Consider the following 27,085-nt stretch of genomic DNA (forward strand, 5'->3'; position numbering starts at 1 on the left):
TAAAGAAAAGCAAAGTAAAAAAAAAGATAAAACTTATCTTTGTTTATATTCCTATAACTTAAAACCAAATGACAGATGTATTGGACAGAGTTTTTTGCCATATAACTAACAAGTACTGAATCACCTTTAGTACAGATAGCTATCTAGTATTTTACTAAGAACCTTTCCAATCTGGCTGGACCATTATTCACTATGTGGCACTTAAGGATAATATGGCTCTTATTTTCCAGTAGATTGCACTTTTCACATATACAATATTTACTTTACTTACGCCAATGTTGTCACCAGAACGGATTTTGAACTATTTGATGGTGTCTTGAATTATTTTTATTAGCGCTCCAGATAATTTGTACAAGCATACATGGACATTTGTTTCCACTATAGAGTTTATACTGATAATTTGCATCTATTGGGGAATGTTTCTTCAGTATGTACAAATAACATACGTTTACTTACAGCCCGGACGTCTATGCTCATTTCCCGCCTACTTATTCCAGGGCTTTGGCCCCGCCCACTTGCAGCGTCACGTGATGTCACTGCAATACAAGCACCGTGTGTGGTGACGTCATGAGCGTCTTGCTACCCAACATGGCGGACTTCGATACCATATACGAGTTGGATGAGGAAGAAGAGGAGGAAGGAGAGGACCGTGATACAGGTGTAGGTCGGGTCGTAGCTGAAGAGCATTTGCTCAGATACGCGCCGGATCCCGTAGTGGTGAGGGGAGCTGGACACATTACCGTGTAAGAGATGGAGGGAGTTATTCTGTGAGGGGAGGTGGCGTATGTGGAGCCAGGCCTTCTGCGTATACACTCTTATGGGTTATTCCTTTCTCACATATAGTCCTGTCTGCAAAATACTTCTCTATGAACAGTGCTGCGCCTCTGTATGTGGCAAATCTCTAGTAGTTCAGTAGCTCTCCCCTACATGTATGACACTTGCCTGTGTACAGTATGTATGACACTTGCCTGTGTACAGTATGTATGACACTTGCCTGTGTACAGTATGTATGACACTTGCCTGTGTACAGTATGTATGACACTTGCCTGTGTACAGTATGTATGACACTTGCCTGTGTACAGTATGTATGACACTTGCCTGTGTACAGTATGTATGACACTCGCCTGTGTGCCGTATGTATGACACTCGCCTGTGTGCCGTATGTATGACACTCGCCTGTGTGCCGTATGTATGACACTCGCCTGTGTGCCGTATGTATGACACTCGCCTGTGTGCCGTATGTATGACACTCGCCTGTGTGCCGTATGTATGACACTCGCCTGTGTGCCGTATGTATGTATGACACTCGCCTGTGTGCCGTATGTATGTATGTATGACACTCGCCTGTGTGCCGTATGTATGTATGACTCGCCTGTGTGCCGTATGTATGTATGACACTCGCCTGTGTGCCGTATGTATGTATGACACTCGCCTGTGTGCCGTATGTATGTATGACACTCGCCTGTGTGCCGTATGTATGTATGACACTCGCCTGTGTGCCGTATGTATGTATGACACTCGCCTGTGTGCCGTATGTATGTATGACACTCGCCTGTGTGCCGTATGTATGTATGACACTCGCCTGTGTGCCGTATGTATGTATGACACTCGCCTGTGTGCCGTATGTATGTATGACACTCGCCTGTGTGCCGTATGTATGTATGACACTCGCCTGTGTGCCGTATGTATGTATGACACTCGCCTGTGTGCCGTATGTATGTATGACACTCGCCTGTGTGCCGTATGTATGTATGACACTCGCCTGTGTGCCGTATGTATGTATGACACTCGCCTGTGTGCCGTATGTATGTATGACACTCGCCTGTGTGCCGTATGTATGTATGACACTCGCCTGTGTGCCGTATGTATGTATGACACTCGCCTGTGTGCCGTATGTATGTATGACACTCGCCTGTGTGCCGTATGTATGTATGACACTCGCCTGTGTGCCGTATGTATGTATGACACTCGCCTGTGTGCCGTATGTATGTATGACACTCGCCTGTGTGCCGTATGTATGTATGACACTCGCCTGTGTGCCGTATGTATGTATGACACTCGCCTGTGTGCCGTATGTATGTATGTATGACACTCGCCTGTGTGCCGTATGTATGTATGTATGACACTCGCCTGTGTGCCGTATGTATGTATGTATGACACTCGCCTGTGCGCCGTATGTATGTATGTATGACACTCGCCTGTGCGCCGTATGTATGTATGACACTCGCCTGTGCGCCGTATGTATGTATGACACTCGCCTGTGCGCCGTATGTATGTATGACACTCGCCTGTGCGCCGTATGTATGTATGACACTCGCCTGTGCGCCGTATGTATGTATGACACTCGCCTGTGCGCCGTATGTATGTATGACACTCGCCTGTGCGCCGTATGTATGTATGACACTCGCCTGTGCGCCGTATGTATGTATGTATGACACTCGCCTGTGCGCCGTATGTATGTATGACACTCGCCTGTGCGCCGTATGTATGTATGACACTCGCCTGTGCGCCGTATGTATGTATGACACTCGCCTGTGCGCCGTATGTATGTATGACACTCGCCTGTGCGCCGTATGTGTGTATGTATGACACTCGCCTGTGCGCCGTATGTGTGTATGTATGACACTCGCCTGTGCGCAGTATGTGTGTATGTAGGACACTCGCCTGTGCGCAGTATGTGTGTATGTATGAGACTCGCCTGTGCGCAGTATGTGTGTATGTATGAGACTCGCCTGTGCGCAGTATGTGTGTATGTATGAGACTCGCCTGTGCGCAGTATGTGTGTATGTATGAGACTCGCCTGTGCGCAGTATGTGTGTATGTATGAGACTCGCCTGTGCGCAGTATGTGTGTATGTATGAGACTCGCCTGTGCGCAGTATGTGTGTATGTATGAGACTCGCCTGTGCGCAGTATGTGTGTATGTATGAGACTCGCCTGTGCGCAGTATGTGTGTATGTATGAGACTCGCCTGTGCGCAGTATGTGTGTATGTATGAGACTCGCCTGTGCGCAGTATGTGTGTATGTATGAGACTCGCCTGTGCGCAGTATGTGTGTATGTATGAGACTCGCCTGTGCGCAGTATGTGTGTATGTATGAGACTCGCCTGTGCGCAGTATGTGTGTATGTATGACACTCGCCTGTGCGCAGTATGTGTGTATGTATGAGACTCGCCTGTGCGCAGTATGTGTGTATGTATGACACTCGCCTGTGCGCAGTATGTGTGTATGTATGACACTCGCCTGTGCGCAGTATGTGTGTATGTATGACACTCGCCTGTGCGCAGTATGTGTGTATGTATGACACTCGCCTGTGCGCAGTATGTGTGTATGTATGACACTCGCCTGTGCGCAGTATGTATGTATGTATGACACTCGCCTGTGTGCCGTATGTATGTATGACTCGCCTGTGTGCCGTATGTATGTATGACACTCGCCTGTGTGCCGTATGTATGTATGACACTCGCCTGTGTGCCGTATGTATGTATGACACTCGCCTGTGTGCCGTATGTATGTATGACACTCGCCTGTGTGCCGTATGTATGTATGACACTCGCCTGTGTGCCGTATGTATGTATGACACTCGCCTGTGTGCCGTATGTATGTATGACACTCGCCTGTGTGCCGTATGTATGTATGACACTCGCCTGTGTGCCGTATGTATGTATGACACTCGCCTGTGTGCCGTATGTATGTATGACACTCGCCTGTGTGCCGTATGTATGTATGACACTCGCCTGTGTGCCGTATGTATGTATGACACTCGCCTGTGTGCCGTATGTATGTATGACACTCGCCTGTGTGCCGTATGTATGTATGACACTCGCCTGTGTGCCGTATGTATGTATGACACTCGCCTGTGTGCCGTATGTATGTATGACACTCGCCTGTGTGCCGTATGTATGTATGACACTCGCCTGTGTGCCGTATGTATGTATGACACTCGCCTGTGTGCCGTATGTATGTATGACACTCGCCTGTGTGCCGTATGTATGTATGACACTCGCCTGTGTGCCGTATGTATGTATGACACTCGCCTGTGTGCCGTATGTATGTATGACACTCGCCTGTGTGCCGTATGTATGTATGACACTCGCCTGTGTGCCGTATGTATGTATGTATGACACTCGCCTGTGTGCCGTATGTATGTATGTATGACACTCGCCTGTGTGCCGTATGTATGTATGTATGACACTCGCCTGTGCGCCGTATGTATGTATGTATGACACTCGCCTGTGCGCCGTATGTATGTATGACACTCGCCTGTGCGCCGTATGTATGTATGACACTCGCCTGTGCGCCGTATGTATGTATGACACTCGCCTGTGCGCCGTATGTATGTATGACACTCGCCTGTGCGCCGTATGTATGTATGACACTCGCCTGTGCGCCGTATGTATGTATGACACTCGCCTGTGCGCCGTATGTATGTATGACACTCGCCTGTGCGCCGTATGTATGTATGTATGACACTCGCCTGTGCGCCGTATGTATGTATGACACTCGCCTGTGCGCCGTATGTATGTATGACACTCGCCTGTGCGCCGTATGTATGTATGACACTCGCCTGTGCGCCGTATGTGTGTATGTATGACACTCGCCTGTGCGCCGTATGTGTGTATGTATGACACTCGCCTGTGCGCAGTATGTGTGTATGTAGGACACTCGCCTGTGCGCAGTATGTGTGTATGTATGAGACTCGCCTGTGCGCAGTATGTGTGTATGTATGAGACTCGCCTGTGCGCAGTATGTGTGTATGTATGAGACTCGCCTGTGCGCAGTATGTGTGTATGTATGAGACTCGCCTGTGCGCAGTATGTGTGTATGTATGAGACTCGCCTGTGCGCAGTATGTGTGTATGTATGAGACTCGCCTGTGCGCAGTATGTGTGTATGTATGAGACTCGCCTGTGCGCAGTATGTGTGTATGTATGAGACTCGCCTGTGCGCAGTATGTGTGTATGTATGAGACTCGCCTGTGCGCAGTATGTGTGTATGTATGACACTCGCCTGTGCGCAGTATGTGTGTATGTATGACACTCGCCTGTGCGCAGTATGTGTGTATGTATGACACTCGCCTGTGCGCAGTATGTGTGTATGTATGACACTCGCCTGTGCGCAGTATGTGTGTATGTATGACACTCGCCTGTGCGCAGTATGTGTGTATGTATGACACTCGCCTGTGCGCAGTATGTGTGTATGTATGACACTCGCCTGTGCGCAGTATGTGTGTATGTATGACACTCGCCTGTGCGCAGTATGTGTGTATGTATGACACTCGCCTGTGCGCAGTATGTGTGTATGTATGACACTCGCCTGTGCGCAGTATGTGTGTATGTATGACACTCGCCTGTGCGCAGTATGTGTGTATGTATGACACTCGCCTGTGCGCAGTATGTGTGTATGTATGACACTCGCCTGTGCGCAGTATGTGTGTATGTATGACACTCGCCTGTGCGCAGTATGTGTGTATGTATGACACTCGCCTGTGCGCAGTATGTGTGTATGTATGACACTCGCCTGTGCGCAGTATGTGTGTATGTATGACACTCGCCTGTGCGCAGTATGTGTGTATGTATGACACTCGCCTGTGCGCAGTATGTGTGTATGTATGACACTCGCCTGTGCGCAGTATGTGTGTATGTATGACACTCGCCTGTGCGCAGTATGTGTGTATGTATGACACTCGCCTGTGCGCAGTATGTGTGTATGTATGACACTCGCCTGTGCGCAGTATGTGTGTATGTATGACACTCGCCTGTGCGCAGTATGTGTGTATGTATGACACTCGCCTGTGCGCAGTATGTATGTTTGTTTGTATGACACTCGCCTGTGCGCTGTATGTATGTATGTATGTATATGTATGTATGACACTCGCCTGTGCACTGTATGTATGTATGTATGTATGACACTCGCCCGTGCGCTGTATGTATGTTTGTTTGTATGACACTCGCCTGTGCGCTGTATGTATGTATGTATATGTATGTATGACACTCGCCTGTGCACTGTATGTATGTATGTATGACACTCGCCTGTGCACTGTATGTATGTATATGTATGTATGACACTCGCCTGTGCACTGTATGTATGTATATGTATGTATGACACTCGCCTGTGCACTGTATGTATGTATATGTATGTATGACACTCGCCTGTGCACTGTATGTATATGTATGTATGACACTCGCCTGTGCACTGTATGTATGTATGTATATGTATGTATGTATGACACTCGCCTGTGCACTGTATGTATGTATGTATATGTATGTATGACACTCGCCTGTGCACTGTATGTATGTATATGTATGTATGACACTCGCCTGTGCACTGTATGTATGTATATGTATGTATGACACTCGCCTGTGCACTGTATGTATGTATATGTATGTATGACCCTTGCCTGTGCGCATAAGGTCTTGTACCTGTACAATACCTGTGTGTGATGCTTGCCCCTGCACAATAGGTCTCGTGTGTGGGGTGCTTGCTTGTAAACAGTCGGGTGTGTGTGCCCGTGGGCAGTATGCTTTGTGGTGACCATAGAAATAAATGCTCAGTTGTCATGTTTGTGTTTATGGCACAATAGTAATTCTTTACCTTTTCTTTCTTTTTCTGATTATTATAACCTCCTAGGTAACAGATTGTATACCAGTATACACACAATATTGTTGCTGAAAGACACTAAGTATACTGTAATCTATATGTACTGCTATTGTCATGTGCCATTCTGTTAGATATACAACTTGATGTTTGTTTTGATATTGAACTTGTTTCAGAAATGACATCCCATAGTGGGAGGGCTATTTAAGCAACTTTACAAACAATTTTGATCATATTTTATATTGGTGCGTTAAGGTTCACACAATAAACAATATGAATTTTTCATTTCAGATCTGTATGAGGGGCTAGCTTAAGGGTATGCTTGCGGAAGTGCCTGTGACCTTAATAACATGATTAAAGAGCACTCTAACGGTAACACATGTTACTTGGCCTATTGGGTAATAGGTAGTTACATATTTTATCATCAGACTGACAGTGTAGCACCAAACTGTAATTCTCACTCTTATTATCATGTAACAGTTGGCCATCAATAACTAATCTCACTATACCATAGGCACTCCTCTCTTATTGGTATCCATTATATCTGGGTAGCCTTAGTTTATATCATGATTTGGCCTAATCAAGCTTGCACAGTATAATGAACTGTCTGAACTTTCGATGCTTATTAATATGTCTGTATATTAGATGGTGTTTGCTTATATTTTTCAAATGTTCATATCCATTCTAAATATGTTAATAGTAAGGCTGAAAAGAGGCGACAGGTCTTTATTTTCCTTCGTTGTGATTTGGTTCCCCTTGGAGTGACACAAAACATCTCCATCTCTTGTTAATATTAAATACAACAGATATCTGAGAGTATTCCTCAGAGGTCTCTTGTTTTCCCTCCCCACGTCCTTCCTCTAAACAAATGTCTAATAAGAAATTAATGTGTTTGCACCTCTTTCCTTCCAAACTGTATGTAAAGGTTTGGGGGAGATTTACAGGTATGGGAGAAGGTCTTATTTTAAAACAACAATTGTGGTGTTTTAAATGGGCTGTTTAACTTATGTTAGTTGCAGACATGTTCATAGAATGTGCTTTCTTCTCAAAGGTTTATATTAACATATTCCTTTATAAATAAATCATATCACAGCTTTAAATAACAATGCTTTTTAGAAAGTATGTAGTCAGAACTTATGTATATTTCTTCTTCTTGTAGATTTGGTCTAAGCAACAAATTTGATCCAGAATTCCCTTCTGTCCTAACAGGAAAGGTAAGCCTATTTAAGTTTGCAGAGTTTTTTTATCACTCCTGGTAGCTTTCTTCTAACTGCAGCTTGCTGTGTGTGGCACACTGTTGCTTGAACTACAATTAGATTTCCTGTCTTTCTGTATTTGGCTTGATCATTAGCGGCAAAACAAGCTATAGTTCAAGCTGCACCTTTGTGATTGGTTCCACACAACAAGCAGCAGAGAGGAAGCAGCCATCAAGACTGAAGCAATTAGGTTTGTGGGGTAGTGGGTAGAAATCCTGCTATTTCACTGTGTATTGTTCACAGTTTAAATATACATACTTTCAAAACTGCTATAAAGTATGTAGGGAAGCTTGCTTCAAAGTTTGTTTTACACTATGCGCTATATCTTGTAAAGCGCATAGTGTAAAGGATGTAAAATACATTGCACAGTCCCGTAATTTCTCACTAGTGTTATATATTCTCTTTTATAGTTTACAACTATTATAAATGACTGCAGAATTGGTTGTCTGGGATTACTGTACACCAGTTATTATACATTGTATCTATACGTATATTACTGGGTTCTGTGGACTCCTTTGAATCACAAGGAGGCTACCATGATAAGTTGAGAATGAAGACCAGGGCAAACTTGGTGACAAGAAGATGTCACAGTGGGTGCTGGTACACTTGATCTTCACCAGAAACAGTTGAGCCTGAAACCCAGCATTGCAGAATGAGCCCATTCTGGTGGCTGACTCCGGTGGAAACCATGGTGCTTTGTATGAGAGTATGGTCCTGCTGCTGCTGATGGTGGTTATAAGCAGGTGCTGGTTACGTGAAAGATCATCTATTTCCGCAAAACTAGTTGATACCAGTGGGTCTCATAACTAAATACTTTTTGTGCTGATGTCAGCCATCTGACCTGATGGTGCTGACTAGCTTTTATGTACAAATAGAATAGTAGCACTTTTACTGGTTCACAGAGGTGTGCAGGCGGAATTTGTGTATAGATTTTTTTGTAAGTGTCAGCAGCAGATTGCTAGAGAAGGGATACTAGGGCAGACAGCTGGTAGCCATCACCCTAAGACTTGGAAACCAGGCTTTTTCCATCATATAATAGAGCTGTATGTGTATATATACAGTGGATATAAAAGTATACCCAGCCTTATTGAAATTGCAAGTGTTTGTGATATAAAGCGTGGAATCAAGATAAATCAGGTCAGACTTTCTCCACCTTCTAATGTGACCTTGCAACCAACACCATTCAAGGGAAAACAAATATACAATTTTTCGGAAAAAGGTGAAAAAAATAACCCAGTTGCATAAGTGTACATACCCACAAACTGATACTTTGTAGAAGCGCCCTTTGCTTTTATTATAGCGGTGAGCCTGTTTGAATAAGTCTCTCAAGTTTGCACAGATGGACTTTTCAATTCTGTACTACTCTTCCCTGCAAGTAAGTTCAAGGTCCATCAAATTACAGGGGGATCTCTTAGGTCCACACAAAGGTTTTCGATGGGATTGAGGTCTGGATTCTGACTGGGCTAGGTTTCGTGCCAAAATATCTTGTTATAAGCAGCTATTCTATATACCCTCTATCCTGACTTAGAGCCCCTGTCCCAGCTGAAGGGAAGTAGCCCCAAAATGTATGATACTGCCACCACCTAGCTTCACAGTTGGTATGGTGTTTGGTTGAGCCGTGTTGTCTCTGTGCCAACCATATATCTTATAAATAAGGGCATCAGATCATAAGACATTTCACACATGGTTTGGGTGACCGAATATAATCTTTTTTTTTTTTTTTGCAAAATTTAGACTGACTTGCATGTTTGTTTGTTTTTTTTGGTGAGAAATGGCTTCTGTCATGCCACAACACCACATAGCCCAGGCATGTGCAATATACAAGAGATTGTTGTCACATGCAAGGAGTGAACAGTTCCTGACATAAATTCCTGCAGCTCCTTTAATATTGCCGTAGGCCTCTTGCTAGCTTCCCTGATGAGTTTTCTCTTGTCCTGAGTCTCAAATTTTCTTCACTTATTGATGGTCTTCATATTGTTCCGTGGTACTTGTAATGCCTCTGAAATTCCTTTGTAGCCCTCCAGATTGGTACCTTTCAGCAATGAGATCATGTAGATGTTTTGAAAGCTTCTAGCAGGACTATAGCTATCCCAGTGTAGGGTGCAATAAAACATAACTGCAAGGAAATCCTAGAGGAACACATGATCCTATTTGAGGTTAATTACAATCACGTTCATTGCTGGAAGGTGTATGCTGATTACCTTTTGAACATAATTTAGAATGTGATTTGGTTAACTCTGAACACAGCAACAGCCCCTTGTGAAAGGGTATGCATACTTATGAAACCGCTGTATTGTTTTATGTTTCACTTCTATTTCATAAAAATTGTATATTTGTTTTTAACTTGATTTTTGTTGGTTGTAAGGTCACATTAAAGGTAGAGAAATGTTTGAGATGATTTATCTTGATTTTAGGCTGTATATCAGATGCCTGCAACTTCAATAAGGGTGTGCAAATGTTTTATATCCACTGTGTGTGTATATGGGGGGAATTCAGTTCTGCACAAGGTCCCATTCGGTACCTAAGACGTAGCTGAATTTTGCTCACACCTCAGCCGCACATTGCTTGAGGCTGCTACAGGACCTTGCCGTGTGTGGCTTTTTTTGTTGTTTGTTTTATGCATGTAAGTTATGCTGTCTATTTTAGTACTAATGGTTCCAGATGGACAATTTTTCTGGGGTGTGCGTTTTCATATGATTTGTGATGTGTGGCTGAAAAACAGGAAGATAAATTAATGTAATTTGCAAAGTAGCATATTGAAGCCAATAAATTGGTCCTCTAAAGAGGAAAGTGTCTCTGATACTACTTTCACATTGCCGCCCCTGCAATATCCCGGGTTTTTCAAGCTGGGATTTTGCCGTGTTACAGAGCATCTCAGCTCAGAGACCCCATACAAACTGCACCTTGGACCCGTGAATTTCCCGGGTCGACCCTGTTCATACTGATCCCGGGTCTGCCCTGGCAATAAGTGTCAGTCATCGCAAAAGGAGCATTAATTGGCTGAAAAATGGTGAGGTAATTTAAAGGGGCCCTTTTTTTTTTGTTGTTGAAAAACCCAGGTTGCACCGTTCACACAACAGGTGACCTGGGAATAAACCTGCAAAAGTCCAGGGTCTAATTCCCGGATCATCAGATTTGGGGTTTTGCACTGACCCCCTTACACACTGAGCCTCGACCCGGGTCTTCGCAGCTCGCCCCGGCAAAAACCCATGTTTTGTAGGCAGTGTGATGTTGCTATAAGATGCAGTGTTCTCCCCAGCATCTTTTTCCCGGGTGCTCCACTCTGCAGTTTTTACTTGTCACCTGGCTCTTGGAGCCCAATAGAGCTCTAGTTTAATAGAATAAACCATTGTTTCTCCTATTAGAACAAGCACTATGTGAGCACTACAGCCAACAGTGTGTGTTAGACCACTGATCACTAGTCTGACCAGTCCTGGTAGGTGTTTGCAATAACGTTGAAAAATTAAGTTTATTGCCAAGTATGACAACTGCCCCCTCCCGGCTACTTCTTAATGCCACCTGACTGGCAATATTTTCTTTGGAGAACACTGAGATGTCTTTCTTGCATGTTACTGCTGCTCTCTTCATTTTTGTAGAAGCAACTTGACAGGTAACTGAAAATCACTTGAATCATAAACTTAAATATATTCATTCTTGCTGGAAAGATCAGACTTGGTGTATCTAATTAGTGCCAAAGGTGAATGTCAGAGGTCCTGGCTATATGCGAATCCCTGTTAAATGGATCAAATGAAAGTATTATTAATTGGAAGGAATTTAGTTGTGCGTATTTCAAGTGAATACCTTTAACAAACACTTGTTTCACTGAATAAATTTAAACCGCATTTAAAGTAGCTCACCTTAAGATCCATACCCATAGATTATAAGCTTGCGAGCAGGGCCTTCTCACCTCTTTGTCTGTTTTACCCAGTTTGTTTATTAGTTTACTGTGTTTGTCCCCAATTGTAAAGCGCTACGGAATATGTTGGTGCTATATAAATAAATGAAGATGATGATTCCTTTGCTGTAGAAAGTATTCATGTTCTCTTTAATTAGGTACAGTTATTTTTGTGGCACTTCTGGTTTGAAGACTGTATTTTCTTGTCACAGTAACAAAATCAGTTACCTGAAGATTTATGGTGCCGTGGCCCTAACATGCTCCAGGTGACAACAAAGTGAGTTGTTGGACCTTAAGGGAAGACACCACAGTTTCCTGCCCTAATGCCCTCACAATAAGAAATTGTATAGAAAGATAAGTCTGCAGTTCAGGGGTGTAAGTCATAAAATGTTTCTCTGGTATTGTCAACAGAGATGACAGGTGATTGATGGGGTCATGACAGTGATTTTCTCCCTTCCCCAACCAGATCAAGCCTGCTGGGCTTTGCTTAGGTTTTCACTGTTTGCGGCCCTCATTGCATCCTGTCGTAAAATATTATGACCCCCTTTTAACAATGTTTAAAAGAAGAAGAGGAGAAAAGATGCCTAAAGGAAATAATGTGTCTTTACAGCGTATAGATAGATGAGTACAACCAGAATTGGGCCTCTTATCTTTTTCTTCTGAAAAGGGACAAAAAAAAAAAACATTTGGAAAACTAACCAGCAGACAAACATTTTGTGTTTTCACATTGCAGCAGTTGTCTTGTAATAAAGGGACAAAAAAACTAAAAAATGTAAATCTGTATATAACTTCAATTTGAAAATGACTGTTAAATATAATGTAATCTATTTGGAGAGTAATGAGAACACATGTGGCAAAATTATATATATATTTGTGTGTGTAAATTACTAATATATATCTATATAATATCAAATGTGTACTCTATTCTTTATTAGTGTGAATTGTGATTTATTTATTTTTTTTATTTTTTTTTTATGTGTGGTTTATTTTCATTTTTCGTAGGGGAAATTTGCTGGGGGGATCCTCCTTGCTAGCACTGTTGATCATGGTCACTGCCCGTGATTAGCAGTGTGGTGTAATAATCTCATGGATGTAAAATTTACACTTTTTTATTATTTACATATGGACACTTTTGCTTCCAGGAGGCAATGTCTATAGTGCAGAAGTGGTTAAATATTTTAAATTGCATTTAAAGTTGCCTTTCTTTTCCCACACTGTCTCAGATAGATACAGAAAGATATTGGATTGTAAGCTCAATTACAGGGCCATTTTTACTGTTTCGTGTAATTGAGCGTTTTTTTTTTTTGGTTTGTATTTTGTTTAGTTTTTTTTGTGGCTCTCAATCATCTCCATTTACCCATGCGCAAAAAAAGAGCTGTTCATAGAGTCCATACGAGGCGGCATATCATGTTTTCAATACGCAGTACTCCAAAAATAGGTGTTTAATGTAGATTTCTAACTGAAACGTTGGTAATCTACATTAAACGCCTATTGTTGAAGTCCTATGTATGGAAATCATTGAGTGCCACCTCCTATGGACTAACTATCTATTTATGGTCAACTATTGGTGAAACAAGTGGACACTACTAATCTGCAGCATATCTTATATTGATTGTTTTGGTTCATTATTTATATTATGAATAGAAATGGTCTGTGTATATTTGCTACATAAGTTTTAAATTGATCCTACTTACTTTCCCATGTTTGTATCCTTGATTACTGAAAAATGTGATTTGTGACTGCAGGTAGCTCCAGAAGAGTATAAAACCAGTATCGGGCGTGTGAATGCTTGCTTGAGGAAGAATCTGCCTCTCAATGTGAAGTGGTTGCTATGTGGCTGTATCTGCTGCTGTTGTACATTGGGCTTTAGTTTGTGGCCTGTTATATGCATGAACAAAAGGGTAAGTAATTGTACTTTGTACAGTTTTATAGAGATGTATGAGTTTACAATTGTGCCTTACCATTGAGTGGATTAGGACAAAACATACCTAGCATTTTATTTCTAGATAATAGTGGTATGGTTAGGAAGCTTTTAATTTTTTTTAATCATTAAAAGCTAATTCCGCTCCTGATGTTTTGTAGGTCATTTACAGTCAATGTTCATTTATTCGTCTTTTAGGTCTATGTATTTTTGCTGTTTTCATATGACAGAAACGTAGTCAAAATGTATTGTTTAAAAAAATTGATGGGCAATATTGAATAGGTACAGAATAATATGGTAAAATAAATTGACTTGTTCAAAATTACAATGAATTGACACTTGTATTCGAACTAGGGGCTGTAAGAAGTTTAACAGTTGTACAGTTGGCATCCTTTAAGACATATTGCATATTTCTACATGAAAGCCATAATCTCCCAGTCGTCTTTATGTGATTTGTAGAAGACCTTTTACTCTGCACTGGTCCGTGATAACGTTGCAGCTCGTATCCCACATTTAAGGGGGTATTCAATTGTTCCTCTGGGCGCCGCCGGAACGAGCGCATTAAAACTATTACCGTTTATACGGTAATTACTCGCTGAATTTCATCTCGCAGCTCCCTGAGCTGCGAGATGAAACTCCGCTGCGGGATGAAATTCAGCGAGTAAACTACTGTATTAACGTTTTTTACGTGCAAGTTTACCGTATAAACGGTAATAGTTTTAACGCGCTCGTTCCGGTGGCGCCCGGAGGAACAATTGAATACCCCCCTTAAAATCTCAGCATCGGTAGTTATGTCGCTGGGACTTAGTGTAATTGTATTGTCAGGAAGTACAGTAACAGAGCAATTTACTACTGGGGCAGAGACTTTGAACATTGACAGCATGATTGTCAGCCATGCCTCTTGCCACACAGAGGCTCTGCTAAGGCCTACTTGAGAAATATGCCCAATTTTCTCATGAAACTCTACATTGTAGTGGTTGGTGGTGAAACTGCTCAGGTAAGGGTAGATATGTCAAATATGAAATCTGCATTGTATTACCGAGCTATGAATGTTTCTTAGCAATAGTGTATGTATACTAGAAAAATGGTGAACAGATTTTACAAAAATAAATGAATAGGGAAATGCTACAACTTTCATCCTTAACATAGTTATAACTAATGTTTTGGACATTTTTAAACCTACAACAGAACAGAGCACAACTAAGCACTTGGAGTGATGATTTTGGTTATATGTAGTTACGCAGGACACAAAAGGCTTAAATTTTTTTCTTTTTCATTCATACATACAGCAATCTGTCATAAACAAAACTTGTTTTTGGGTTATTGCTACATCTTGAAAAATATATAACTGGTTTGCTTTTGCTATAAAATACTGGTAAAACAAATGGATTTCGGATACATTGGGCAAAGGACAATATTTTGTTTTACTGTTGGTAAACATTTCTTGGGTGTATTGTTATAATGTACTTTAACCATTGGATACATTATTGGCTAGCACATATATTGTTAACACTGTCAGTGCTTGAAATGATCTATGCTATCTTTAACCAACATTGATGTATAACATCAGAAACTGAAAGAAACAGCCTAATTTCCAATGTTGAATCTTATATTGTACTAGACCAGAAGATCCATTCACAAACTATTGGACTGGGAGAATAACAGATTGTATCACAAGGTAAGAGTTTTATAGGTAAATGTGGCTGCAAGGGTGAATTCAATGTTTTGTTTTGTTTTTTGTTTGGTTTTTTTTTTAATTGCAACAATTATTTGTTTTTCAGCTTGGTTTGCACTGGAAATTAAGCAGAAGGAAATGTGAATCAAACAATTTGATGGAATATGTGAGTATTATTGTTATATCATGTGTTTCTTATTTAAGAAAACATTTAAACACACTTTGTAGTTCTCGCCTAAGTTCATCACATCTCTACCCGTAGACAGTTGATTGATTTTTCCTGTTCCTATGCCACATTCTCGCAAAATCATTATACTGCCTATTGAAGGCTTGCTAAGGAAGTGGTTGTGACTATTGGTGACGACAGTGACTTTTCCAGTGTGTTCTCTTCACCAATCGGCCTCTTAGCTTCCCGATTGTTACACAGAGCGTCCCACAGCTCATACTGCATCTGGAAAGCACTCAATGTAATGGTGTCAGGAAGCACATTGGAAAAAGGATCCGCCTTTCAGAAACTTTTACATTCAAATATTTTACTTGTTACTGCAAGTGATTTGTGTTGACCGAGCTGTGTGGCTTCCTTGGCTTTTATTCGTTTTAGCCACCACTTCTGCTTATTGTTGATGGCTAAAAACAGCACGTTCATCATAATGCATGCTTGTCAATAAATGTGACATTATAGTAAGTTTATAAGCAGATCTGCTGACCCAAGTTGCTTGTTTTCTGTTACAGGTCATACTTATAGAATTCTTACCAAAATATCCGATCTTTCGACCGGACTGACAAGAACACGCCCTCAATTCATTTCATGTTATTTTGTTACCTGTCATTCCTACCCTTTGTGCCTTTTTAGATGGTTTTGGAAAGAAAAGGTATACTAGTACTGTGTTTTTAAAACACAAAAGACTGACTTTTGTATAGCAGTATGGTATCCTAATAGCTCCAGTATTTTTTATTGTGTAGGGAAAAAAGATTTGCACACTTATTTTTTTATGTTAAGGGAAGCTTTCTGTGTTGCACTTCATTTTAGCTTGTGCAGTGCAAATGTGTCAAGCAGCTTGCATAACTGTAACCACCTCGCACTGCTGGAAACAATATCAAATACACATACATACATGTATATAGTTGCAGTTAGGGATGTACATCAGTGCTGCTTTAACTAGCTTGTTGCCTTATTGTACCTACATCTATTTTTCCACTATTATAATGTATGGTTTAATCTGTTTCCATTATTTTGCAAAACCTCACTCAGATATACACTTGTCTTCTAAAGTTCTTGTTTGCTAGTCCCTGTACTGGCGTGCATTGCTGGGACTTCAACACAATCTGGAGAGTCATAAATTACCCTAGTCTGTTAGAGGTCCCCTGTATAGCTGGGCAGATCTTTCTATATAAACTATACATTCTTTGATTACTTCAAGAGATATGTGATGTGTCAAGACCTCAAAATGAGTTATATATATATATTGTAAGCTGAAATGGATTATTTAACCAAAAAATGTAAATATTGCCTTTTTCAAACCTGCAAGTGTTCTGCTTCTGTTTACAGAATGTAATACAGCTGTTACAATGTTGCCAATGATTCTCTATCCATTATAAATGTACATGTAGGCATCTTTTGATTGTATGAACCATTTCATTCATTTGTACTGTGTTTATTTTGCTTTGTGATGCTGGGCTCTCTTAGCAGAAGCTAACGGTCTGGTTTTAAATTTAGGGTTTGTTTTGGTTTTTTTGTAAAGCCATAATTGGATTGTGTATGTGGAGGTGAGGAAAGAGCAGACTTGAGAGAGAGAGAGAGAGAGAGAGGGCAGCAGCCCTCTCTGTCCTGTAAGAAAAAGGGAGAAAAAAAAACCCCATTTTAGAACCTACCTAGAGAACGTGAACATTGTAACTAGTGCTGTGCAGCAAATGAAAGCCAGCTACAATGTCAACTGGGTAAGATGGTGTCTGTCTTTAATGTGTCTCCTTTATTTGGGAGACACAGAATAAGTCTTACTGGTCATGCCACTTTTTATGAAAGCCAAGCAATTCATTCTTTGACTGCAGAGACATTAACTGAACCAAGTATACATAAGTGTTCTCTCCTAACCCAAGCTGTCTAATAAGTGTTCATGTTCACTATCCTTTACGTATTGCTTTTAAGGGATACTGATGTGTTGTGACCTGCCTCCACTATTTACAGATACCAAGGCAACAATTGTTGGCTAAAAAAGATGGAAGTATTTGTCTCTGTTTATAGTTCATATCTATTTTGTATGGTTTGAGTGTAACCTGAGAAGTCATTAATATTTTACTGTAAGAAGTTTATAAATGTAAGAAAACTGTTTATCTTTGGCAAACATTTACAAATCCCTATAATTTCATATTGCAGGCTGGTAAGAAAAGTTATTTTGTTTACATATTTTCTGTTATCTCAGTGCTGTCCTATATTGGCATAATGTATGTTAGCTATATTGCGTTTATAATTGGTAAAAGTATAGTAGAGAGAGGCTGCTGTTTATCGATAGGCCATGCATAGGTTAAAGGCTTAGCATTTAAAAAGCCCTGTTGTAATTCAAGTGGCCACTTAACTGATTTTACTGTATGGTTGGTGAATGCAGTGTCATAAGAGATGTTGCAGTTTCTTTTTTTGAGATATACTGATCTATTCGCCTCTAAAACATGTTCTGTGAAAATATTAACTTATGATATAGGAGTTTGACCTTCTCTGAAGCCATATCCAGACCTTCTTTTTTTTTTGGCAGTGTCATTAGCATATGCCAGACAAATACCTACTCGCACAATGTGTTTGTCCTAAATTCAGTCTTGATAAATGTTATGTTTTAAAATAAAGCCTAGTTTTATATCTTGACTATGACTGTACTAGAAGTAATCCGCCACGGTGCCATCTGAACTGAAAGTTGCATTATTGCCAACTGTGACCTTAAGTAAGCAATCTTGGGCAGGAAAATCAATTTTGGGCCAGTCTCTATCCACTACACCCTGACCAAAATTGTACAAAATGACAAATCAGAAAGTTTATGTACTAGAGAGTAGAGATTTGAGTACCTTGCCACTTCTTTATTTTGCATCCTAGGTTTGTGCATTAACCTATTCTATTTTAAGAAATGTGGTTTTTTTGCATATTAAGGTCCACCACGGGGGTCTTTGATATTTAAAATGTCCTTCATGCCATCTTTTTTTTCTTATTTTAATTCCATGCATGTTTGGTTTGTCCAGTCATCCCCACTAATCCTGGAATTGCAGTTGCGATTGGTGTTGTCTTTCATTTCTATAAAAAAAAAAGAAAAAAAAAAGCAATAATTGACCCAGAAGCGTTATTTAATGTTTAAACCACTAAATTGAATGTATAATGATGTACTAAAATAGCCATCTACTCTTGTTCTTGTTCTACAAATGTAATTATGTTTATATTTTATAGGGTAGACACATTAAAAAAAACCGTTTTGCATACCCCCTGATTCTAGTCTTTCTGTAAAAAAAATTAAATGTTTTATGTACTATATTAACTCCCATTAGCTGGCTACTCTACTTGAATTCTGCTGCCCACACATGATATAATTTGGTCAGAGGTTGTCAACTTGGAAAAGGTTTGGACACTTGGCAATAGGGCCAAGCGTTTTGATCTTTTCCAGTATCGCAGGAGTTGTTTGGAAGATGTCTGCACACATAGATCATAATAGGGCTTCTTTGGTATCTTATAGCAGAATTTACCATGTCTGGCAATGATCCATGTCCATCAGGATTATTACTGGGGAGAGGACGTTTTGTGGGATAACAGCAGCTGCTATGTCTGCTCAATTGACCAATATTGCTTTTGATATTGCAATGTGTATGGCCAGCACCACCTTCCTACTTAATGCTCCTGGCACTCTTCTAGACAAACCAAAAGCAGGCTTCCTAGTCTCTGATTCTGTGTTCTTTGGTTTCTGTTTATATATCACACTTTAGTGTGCGAAAGGGAGGGTTGGAGTCCTCTGTCACCCATGGAGGAAGTCTTCCCATTCAGGTTTGGGTGGTTGTACTGACTTGAGTAGGCCAGTTATTTATTTTTTCCTCATACTTCATTCTTTTCTAGTCACTTGTTAACTTGACTAAAACATTAAAATGTGTATTTCTTTAATGGGCTATAACCTATAGATAGTATAATCTGTACTCGACTGCTCAAAGTGAACATCAGGTGGTTTGATGTGTGTTGCAAATAGCATTTTCTTTATATTTTATCCATTAAAAATGTATCCAATACTTTGTGCACCTAGATCATTGATACGTTTGCACTGTGCCTCGCTTTCACTATTTATCCCCATAATTCCTTTCTTCCACAAGCTGTACAAATTTTGCTAATTAAGGAGAAAATAAATAGTGCACTACGACCCCTAACAGAGAGAGTTAAAAAGGAAGCGCACCATATAAAAGTTGCATTCTTTTTGAATATATCAGTGTTTGTACAGCGTACCAATTGTTACCATGCAGATGACTAAATTGGGCCACACCCTCTGAATAAGTTTGGTAGTTTTGTTGAAATTCCCTCACCATTGGTGTTCTGAATGTAGGGCTAATTTAAATAGATACCGCAATCAAAATGTAGTGCTATTTTTACCAGGCAGATAAATTCAAAGTAAATCTGTAAACTGTTGTTTAACAAATATTGGCAGAACTTTAGTTGTAATGATTATTTTTGGTGTACCTTTTGCATTTTTAGTGGATTTTTTTTTTTTTGCCTAAAATGACTAACACTACTTCATTTGTAAGATCTGAATGCCTGATCCAGTGTATAATGTTCTACCATTTTAGGTGTGTACAGTATATCAAATACTTATTAATAAGATCGGCTCATATACATTTATCAAATTATATGTTAAGAGCTGACTGTTATTCTGCATTGTACATTGAAGTTTAATGAATTGTTATATCAAGGATTATATTACTCAGCAGTGGCTACAGAGCATCAGTATTAGCATTGCAAATCCAAGTTTGACGTAGCACCTGGAATTTATGTCGAACTTCCCATTTAAGGACTTTCACTCAATAACTTTCATCTGGTCTGCTTATGAAACACTCTTTTCTTATTGAAAAGTAACTAGGTGACATAAACTGAGCTGCTTTGTTGCCAGCCGTGGGATAAGCAAATGGAAGGACAGAAGTAACATAGATGTGCCAAACATATGATCCACACTGTACCTATGAGTGGGAATTGTCACTTTCGACTTGTTGGTCAAACTGCATTTCAACTGTTTAAATAAAAGTTAACAAATGAAATGTTCTTTTGACTCTGTTTGTGATCATTTTCAAGTATATGTATTTATTTTCAAAACAATTGGCTCTAATGCATCTTTTATAACATATAATTTATGTTCGATTCTAATGACTGATCTGATGGCCTACCACTGACCCACAGGTTATGAATTAGGTTATTTTCCATTCCTTTACGTGGGTAATGCCACACAAGAATTGCTATGGGGATGGGTTTTTTAGAGGGGTTGTTCAATTTTGATGTTGGCTGGACTGAATAAATAAGAAAAAAGACCATTTACTGCAACCATGTACTGCAGAATATCTTGGTGCTGCATACACCATCACATACTTATGCCAAACGGGCAAGAGACTGCTGAAGTCACCATTGGGACAGAGGCGTGTGCCATCCACACTCTGCAACATTGGAAGATTTGTTGATGAGTCACCTGTCACAATATTTCGTAGGCTGTTTATCTTATGTTTCATACATAAGAAATGAACCAACATAAATTCTATAAGGTATAGAAACACCGACCTATATACACAGTGATATATGTAATCTCAGAATCCCTCACTTATGGGGGAGGTATTGTCTCCTAAAAAATCTACTGCATTACTGCCACTATCATGTGCAAGTTGTGATGTTCTGTATTCAAATCTGGCATAGTGAAGGTGATCATAAAAAGTAGGGGGCCTATTAAAACAATTAATCTTTGGGCTTTGATGATGCTTAGTTGTTGTAATAGCCACACTGCTGCTGCAAGGCTACATACTTCTGTAGGACATGCTTCACAAGGTTTATAAACAAAGATTTCCAATGCTACTTAAGTTTTTTGTGAGAGCTTCTTCCTAATAAAAACATGTTTTAGTTGAGATAACATGGGTGCTAGAACGATGGATGTCTTCTGTATAACAGCACTCTGGTGACTTCTGTTATCCCTATGTTTTAGAATAGGGAGTTCTGTGTTTTATATATAAATGGTATATATCATTGAGGCCAATGTTAGAGACATAGCACTATTTAAATTCCAGGTTGTGAATTCTCAAGGACGATTTGCTGCAGCAATTGTTGGGGTTGAACTGCAGTCATCCCTTCTAGCAGGAGTCATAAACAAGACTCCAATGAGCAATAGTTTAGGAGGTTTAAATAAAAAAACAGTTCTACTTAACATAGGGGTCCTAAAGCAATTGTAGGCAGGCATTTGAAGTTACATTTTTATCATGTGCATACCACTGAGTGCTGATTCACAAATGGTCACGCACAGGTTTGGCTCTGACACAGTACCCAAAAATGGAAAGTGGCTGTGCACCTAGTAATACAGTAAAGTACATTAGCCCAAAATGAAATGTGTTGCTCATACATATAGTTTGCAGGTGGTAATACATGTTAGATTATATAAAAATATGTAATCTTGAATGTTCAAGAATTTTTTAAGTAGTATTTGGTATTGAAGGTGTAATTTTCTTTTACTGGTAAATGTTCCAAATTTTAGACTATAACTGCTACAGTAGCAGGGCTGATGTAAATGATTCAAAACTCTCTCTGAAAGTACTGTGTATTTTGTTGGCAATATATAAATGTTAGTAATAACCCTGCCACCTGCAAAAGTGATCTTGTATTGAGTGCCAATGGACAAAGAGTCGCTTCAACACGAACATCCTCTGCTACAAATTTATCCTGTCTTCCTACACTGCCCTCTTATGTCAAGCAAACCTAAATTAAATCTGTAATATTCATCCAGTCCATTTGACCAAACACTAACGCCTCTTTGCCACCTTCAATTTACTTCTCTGCCTACCTCCATCACTTCTCTCACTTTCATCCCTCATTGCCCATGACTTCACCACTTACTTCAAAGACAAAATAAACACAATCTGTCAAGAAATCTCCTTCTGCCACTTCCAGCAATCCACACCCACTTAGGGCCAAGTATTATTATTACCATTTATTTATATAGTGCCACTAATTCCAAAGCACTGTACAGAGAACTCACTCACATCAGTCCCTGCCCCATTGGGGCTTACAGTCTAAATTCCTTAAAACATACATACATACATACATACATACATACAGTCAGACATGGGTAAATTTGTTAGCAGCCAATTAACCTACCAGTATGTTTTTGGCGTGTGGGAGGAAACCGGAGTACCCAAAGGAAACCCACGCAAACATGGGGAGAACATACAAACTCCACACAGATAAGGCCATGATTGGGAATTGAACTCATGACCCCAGTGCTGTGAGGTAGTAGTGCTAACCACTTAGCTGCACATTCCTGCTATCTTCCATAAGTGTCGCAATGAGACCGATCTTACGCTGTGGTCCCTTGAACAATTCCTGCACTGATTCAGGACCCCCCAGAATCAGATTTAAACTATTCACCTGCACCTTGCTTCCTCTCTAATTACTGCCTTAAAGACTTCTCTTATTTGCTCCAACTTATTGAATTCCCTACCTCACGTGACCAGACTGTGCCCCAAACTTAAATCTTGCAAGCACTGTGTAAAACACACTTCTTCACTATAGCCTATCCCACTCTAACTGTTACTACTCAATCTAGGTACCACCAGCCACCATCTCAATTTCCTCTCGAGTGCCACTAGCTTATAGTGTTTCAGCATTGCCCCTTCCCTATAGTAAGCAGGAGCCTCTCTACTACTTGTCTAATGCTTGCACCTTCTTCCACCTTGTCTGTATTTGTTCAGTTTTTTGCATCAATATTTTTATTCAGATATTGCAAAAGTATATGGGGTACAGAAAAAAAAGGGGGGGGGGAGAAGAAAATACATACAAAGGGACACACATGGGGGTTCCCCACACAGGGGGAAAGGAATCGCTCAATTAAACCAAGGCACACAGTATCAACAGTATGTATTTACAAATATAAGAAACAGTAAGACATATTAACTTTAACTTTCACTGTGGTTGTCTGAAGATAGCTCCTCTAGGGGGAGAATACCCGGGGATGGGAGCTGGTCAATGGGCTGGGGGTATTCTACAAGGGCCGCTGGTGAATGAGTCGTTGGGTAACCAGAGATATCCTGGGGATCCCCTGGGCCATCAGTGATATATTCATGCCATCTGAACCATCTTATAATAGGGGCTGATGCAGATGAGGCATAGGGCGTGTCTGTTTCCATCTCAAAGCTATATTGTATCTTAGAAATGATTTGAGTAATAGTAGGAGGAATGTGGGACTTCCAGTTTTGCGCTATTGCCCCTCTAGCAGCTATCAATATGTGGCCCACTAGGTACCGATCGTGCTTTGGAATGGATGTCGGGTAGACATGGAGTAGAGCTAAGGCCGAATCTGGGGCAACAGGGGGTCTTTAAGACAGTGGAGATTAAGGCAAATACTTCACTCCACAGCGGCTGAAGCACCGAACATGTCCAGAAGACATGGAAGATGTCTGCTACTTGGTCACATTGGCGCCAGCAAAATTTCGATTGGCCTGGCCAAAACCTGTGCAACCGCTCTGGAGTAAGGTACAGTCGGTTAATAAGTTTGACTTGCATCTCTGTATGGTTAATACACTTAGACATACGGTGGAAGTTTACGTAAATTTTTTCCCATTGTTGTTCGGTAAGAGTTCGATTCAAATCCGTTTCCCATTGGATTTGTGCAGGAGTTTTGTTTGTGGGAATCAGGCAGTGAATATAGTGGTACCAAAATGTTATTCCACCTCTACTGCCGCTCTTTGTCAGTCTACCCAGGGTCGGTGATGGGAGCGACATGAGAGAATGGGGGGTCTTAGAGACCATTCCAACCCAATGTCTTTGTTCAGTTTTTTTATGTACATTTTGTTAAACCTAGTACAGGTCGTGTGGAGTTTTGTGGCACCTTACGATTAGATGATATCTGTATATGTGACATTGCACCCTCTTGGCAAAAGAACATACTGTGACACACTTATTAAGATATTTTGAGGAATACACCTGGCATAAATAAATATAAGAAACAAAGGTTCACATATATTAATATATTGTATAAGAATTTTTTTTCTTTAAAAAAAAAAAATATTTTAATAAAGAAAAGTTTTCTCAAGTGCATAGATTTTTTTATTTTTATTTAAACCTTTCACTCATTGTGCTTAAACTTGAGTGATATATCTACCTTAGTACTGAGACACACACCCCACAATGTCTGCAAAACTGATATATGGTCAAGAAAATCTAGTTAACACCCAAAGCCACATAAAAAGAGAATGCAACATTGTCTCTTCATTCATTCATATAAAATAGAAGTTTACAAACATACATAAAATTTATAAAAACATTTAACTGCAATGCAATGAATATTCCCTAATAAAAAAAATCCCTTCGTATGTAATGGGATGCTCCATTATCGGCGGGCATCATCGCTGATTGGTCGACAGCAGAAACGAACGCCCATGTCTGAGTGTATAAAATGACAGAGGAACCTGTTTGGCGCTGAGGAGCGTGAGAAGATGGCGAGCGCGAAGGTGTCAGTGGGTGTTAAGGTTGAGGAGAAGGTGTCAGTGGGGGTTGCAGCTATGGAGACAGAGTCATAGATGGTGCTGGAAGGGCCAAAAAATGTTGAAAGAGTTAAGGTGGGGGATGGAGATACTCAAGAAGAGCAAATCCAATGAGCCCAAGAGAGGTGGAGATGATGGTCAAAGTACTGGACCAGGATGACAACGACATTAAAAAAGGTCAGTAACACGTGTAGTGTACCTGCTTGAAGGACTTTATTTCATTCTAGTGTCGCATAAAGCAATGTAAACGCCTAATTTGTAACATAATTTTTTTGATGTCAGAACGAAGAATTAACGGTGAGAAGGCCTGTTTAGATACCACTGATACCACTAATGTTACACCTGTTATCAAACAAGAAAAAATTGAAAAAGAAAAATATATAAAAGAAGTTCGACACAAAGGTATTTCAGTGAACATGTGTAGACAGCTAAATGCTTTGGGCACATACCTGTACTGCTATAATGACCAAAATGGTGCCTGTTTTCCAGAATATATGGGGTTAAGCCCGCTATTATTGCGATTGCGCCACAGGGACCAAAACATAAACTGATCTCGAGCAGTGTGCTAGGTGAGAAAATGAGAGTATTTATGTCGTTGAATATAAATTACAGATATAGAAGTTAAATGGTAAACATTTTTTATTTTCTTGTTTCGTAGGTAAAGAAATCAAAGGGAATAGAAACCCAAGCGACATCAAGACCTGTTCTGCCATAAACCAGTAGCACCTTTAAAAATACTATTTTGTGATGAAGTGCTCTGCAGTACTCTGCGCTCTGATTGGTTCTCTGAGCACCTATGGGCGCGCTCACGTCTCACGCAGATCTTTCAAACACCTGTGTGTAAAAATGTTTGTACTTTTTTTCCCTGCAATAAAAATGTTGCATGAACACTGTGTGGTTTATTCTGGGTATTTCACAAATATTAGTTAATAAAGGTTAATATGACTTTATAACTTTAATAGTTTATAAAGGGTAAATATGAATACATTGCCAACATAGACGCAAAGGGTAATAACACACGTGCTTTATACAAGTGTAATGGTCTGCAGCCAGACAGGTGCAATATACATCTATACAAAACATGTACTGGGACAGACAAAAAATTTACATACACACGCCCCCCAGGTTGAGGAAGTATAGGAGGATTGTCATGGATCGGACGGAAGTTTATACACACTACACAACAGAAACGAGATTGGAACGAAAATATTAAACGGTACGACCAACCAAATGAGGCGATAATCGTCCATTTGGGCAGACTTTCGACCATCGTGTCACTACACACACTGACCCGACTTTTGAACGAGCGGTCGTATGTCGGCTGATTGAGCTGATTATTGGTTGAAAATCGTGTAGTGTGTACCTAGCTTTAGGTTAGGTACACACTACAGACTTTTACAACCAATCTGTTATCTAGAACGATTGTACCTACGACTGAATGTCCGATCAGTCGAGCGCTTCATTCTTGCACACTATACACGATTTACCTTCAGATCTATGTTCGTTATCTGGTCTTCTAGTCATTTAGAGAATGACAGAAAACATGAAAAAACATGCAACAACACTCAGATAGCCAAACCAGCAATCTTCCATATGATTCCAGATCAGACCTTACTATTGGATCATTTCTCCTTTTTTTTCTTCCTGGCATGAGCCCCATTTTTGAATAATGAAGAAGTTTCTTCAATTCTGACACCATTTTTGAGAAATCATTTTCATCTGTGATGCCAGCAGTATCTATATTTTACTTATAATCCATATAGAGGGCTTTCAAGATTTTGAAATGAAATGCCCCCATGTGACCTGAAGTCAGTCATAAAATCCATCCCATACCAACACATAGACCCCCTTTAAATGTGAAATTGCTGTTGTACCAGAAGAGCCTCAAGGGTTGGCAGAGGCACTTCTTGAGCTTCAATGCAATAATGGAGCACGTATTGCATCTGAAAACAAAGCAGATCTGTCATATTTTTTTTATGTCAACACCTGCAAAGGCATTCAAAATTGC

At 40.3% G+C, this 27,085-nt stretch overlaps 1 protein-coding gene across 5 annotated transcripts; it reads left to right on the top strand.

Annotated features, from left to right (window-relative positions):
- Window positions 1-548: 548 nt before the first annotated feature.
- LOC142100690 (cysteine-rich hydrophobic domain-containing protein 2-like) lies at window positions 549-25,959 on the top strand. Of its 5 annotated transcripts, XR_012678882.1 has the most exons (9): window positions 549-743; window positions 7,755-7,809; window positions 13,492-13,647; window positions 15,289-15,345; window positions 15,449-15,508; window positions 23,833-25,044; window positions 25,075-25,479; window positions 25,567-25,646; window positions 25,736-25,959. XR_012678882.1 is itself a non-coding variant. In XM_075184411.1 (6 exons), the coding sequence occupies exons 1-6, from the start codon at window positions 568-570 to the stop codon at window positions 16,123-16,125; spliced, it is 555 nt and encodes a 184-aa protein (XP_075040512.1). In that variant the 5' UTR covers window positions 549-567; the 3' UTR covers window positions 16,126-20,604. The 5 variants fall into 5 exon arrangements, 1 of the variants encoding a protein (XP_075040512.1); XR_012678883.1 differs by lacking the exon at window positions 25,736-25,959 and having other exon boundaries at window positions 25,567-25,648; XR_012678884.1 differs by lacking the exon at window positions 25,736-25,959 and having other exon boundaries at window positions 25,075-25,254; window positions 25,360-25,648.
- The last annotated feature ends 1,126 nt before the right edge of the window (window positions 25,960-27,085 follow it).

The sequence above is a fragment of the Mixophyes fleayi genome, chromosome 9, assembly GCF_038048845.1.
Source record: "Mixophyes fleayi isolate aMixFle1 chromosome 9, aMixFle1.hap1, whole genome shotgun sequence".
NCBI lineage: Eukaryota > Metazoa > Chordata > Amphibia > Anura > Limnodynastidae > Mixophyes > Mixophyes fleayi.

What these genes read in the sequence shown, in the direction of transcription:
- LOC142100690 (XM_075184411.1), top strand. Translation starts at nt 568, where the DNA reads ATGAGCGTCTTGCTACCCAACATGGCGGACTTCGATACCATATACGAG. An exon ending in CTTCTGTCCTAACAGGAAAG is followed by an intron (nt 7,810 to 13,491) that starts GTAAGCCTATTT and finishes TTGTGACTGCAG; the next exon opens with GTAGCTCCAGAAGAGTATAA. An exon ending in CAAACAATTTGATGGAATAT is followed by an intron (nt 15,509 to 16,074) that starts GTGAGTATTATT and finishes TTTCTGTTACAG; the next exon opens with GTCATACTTATAGAATTCTT.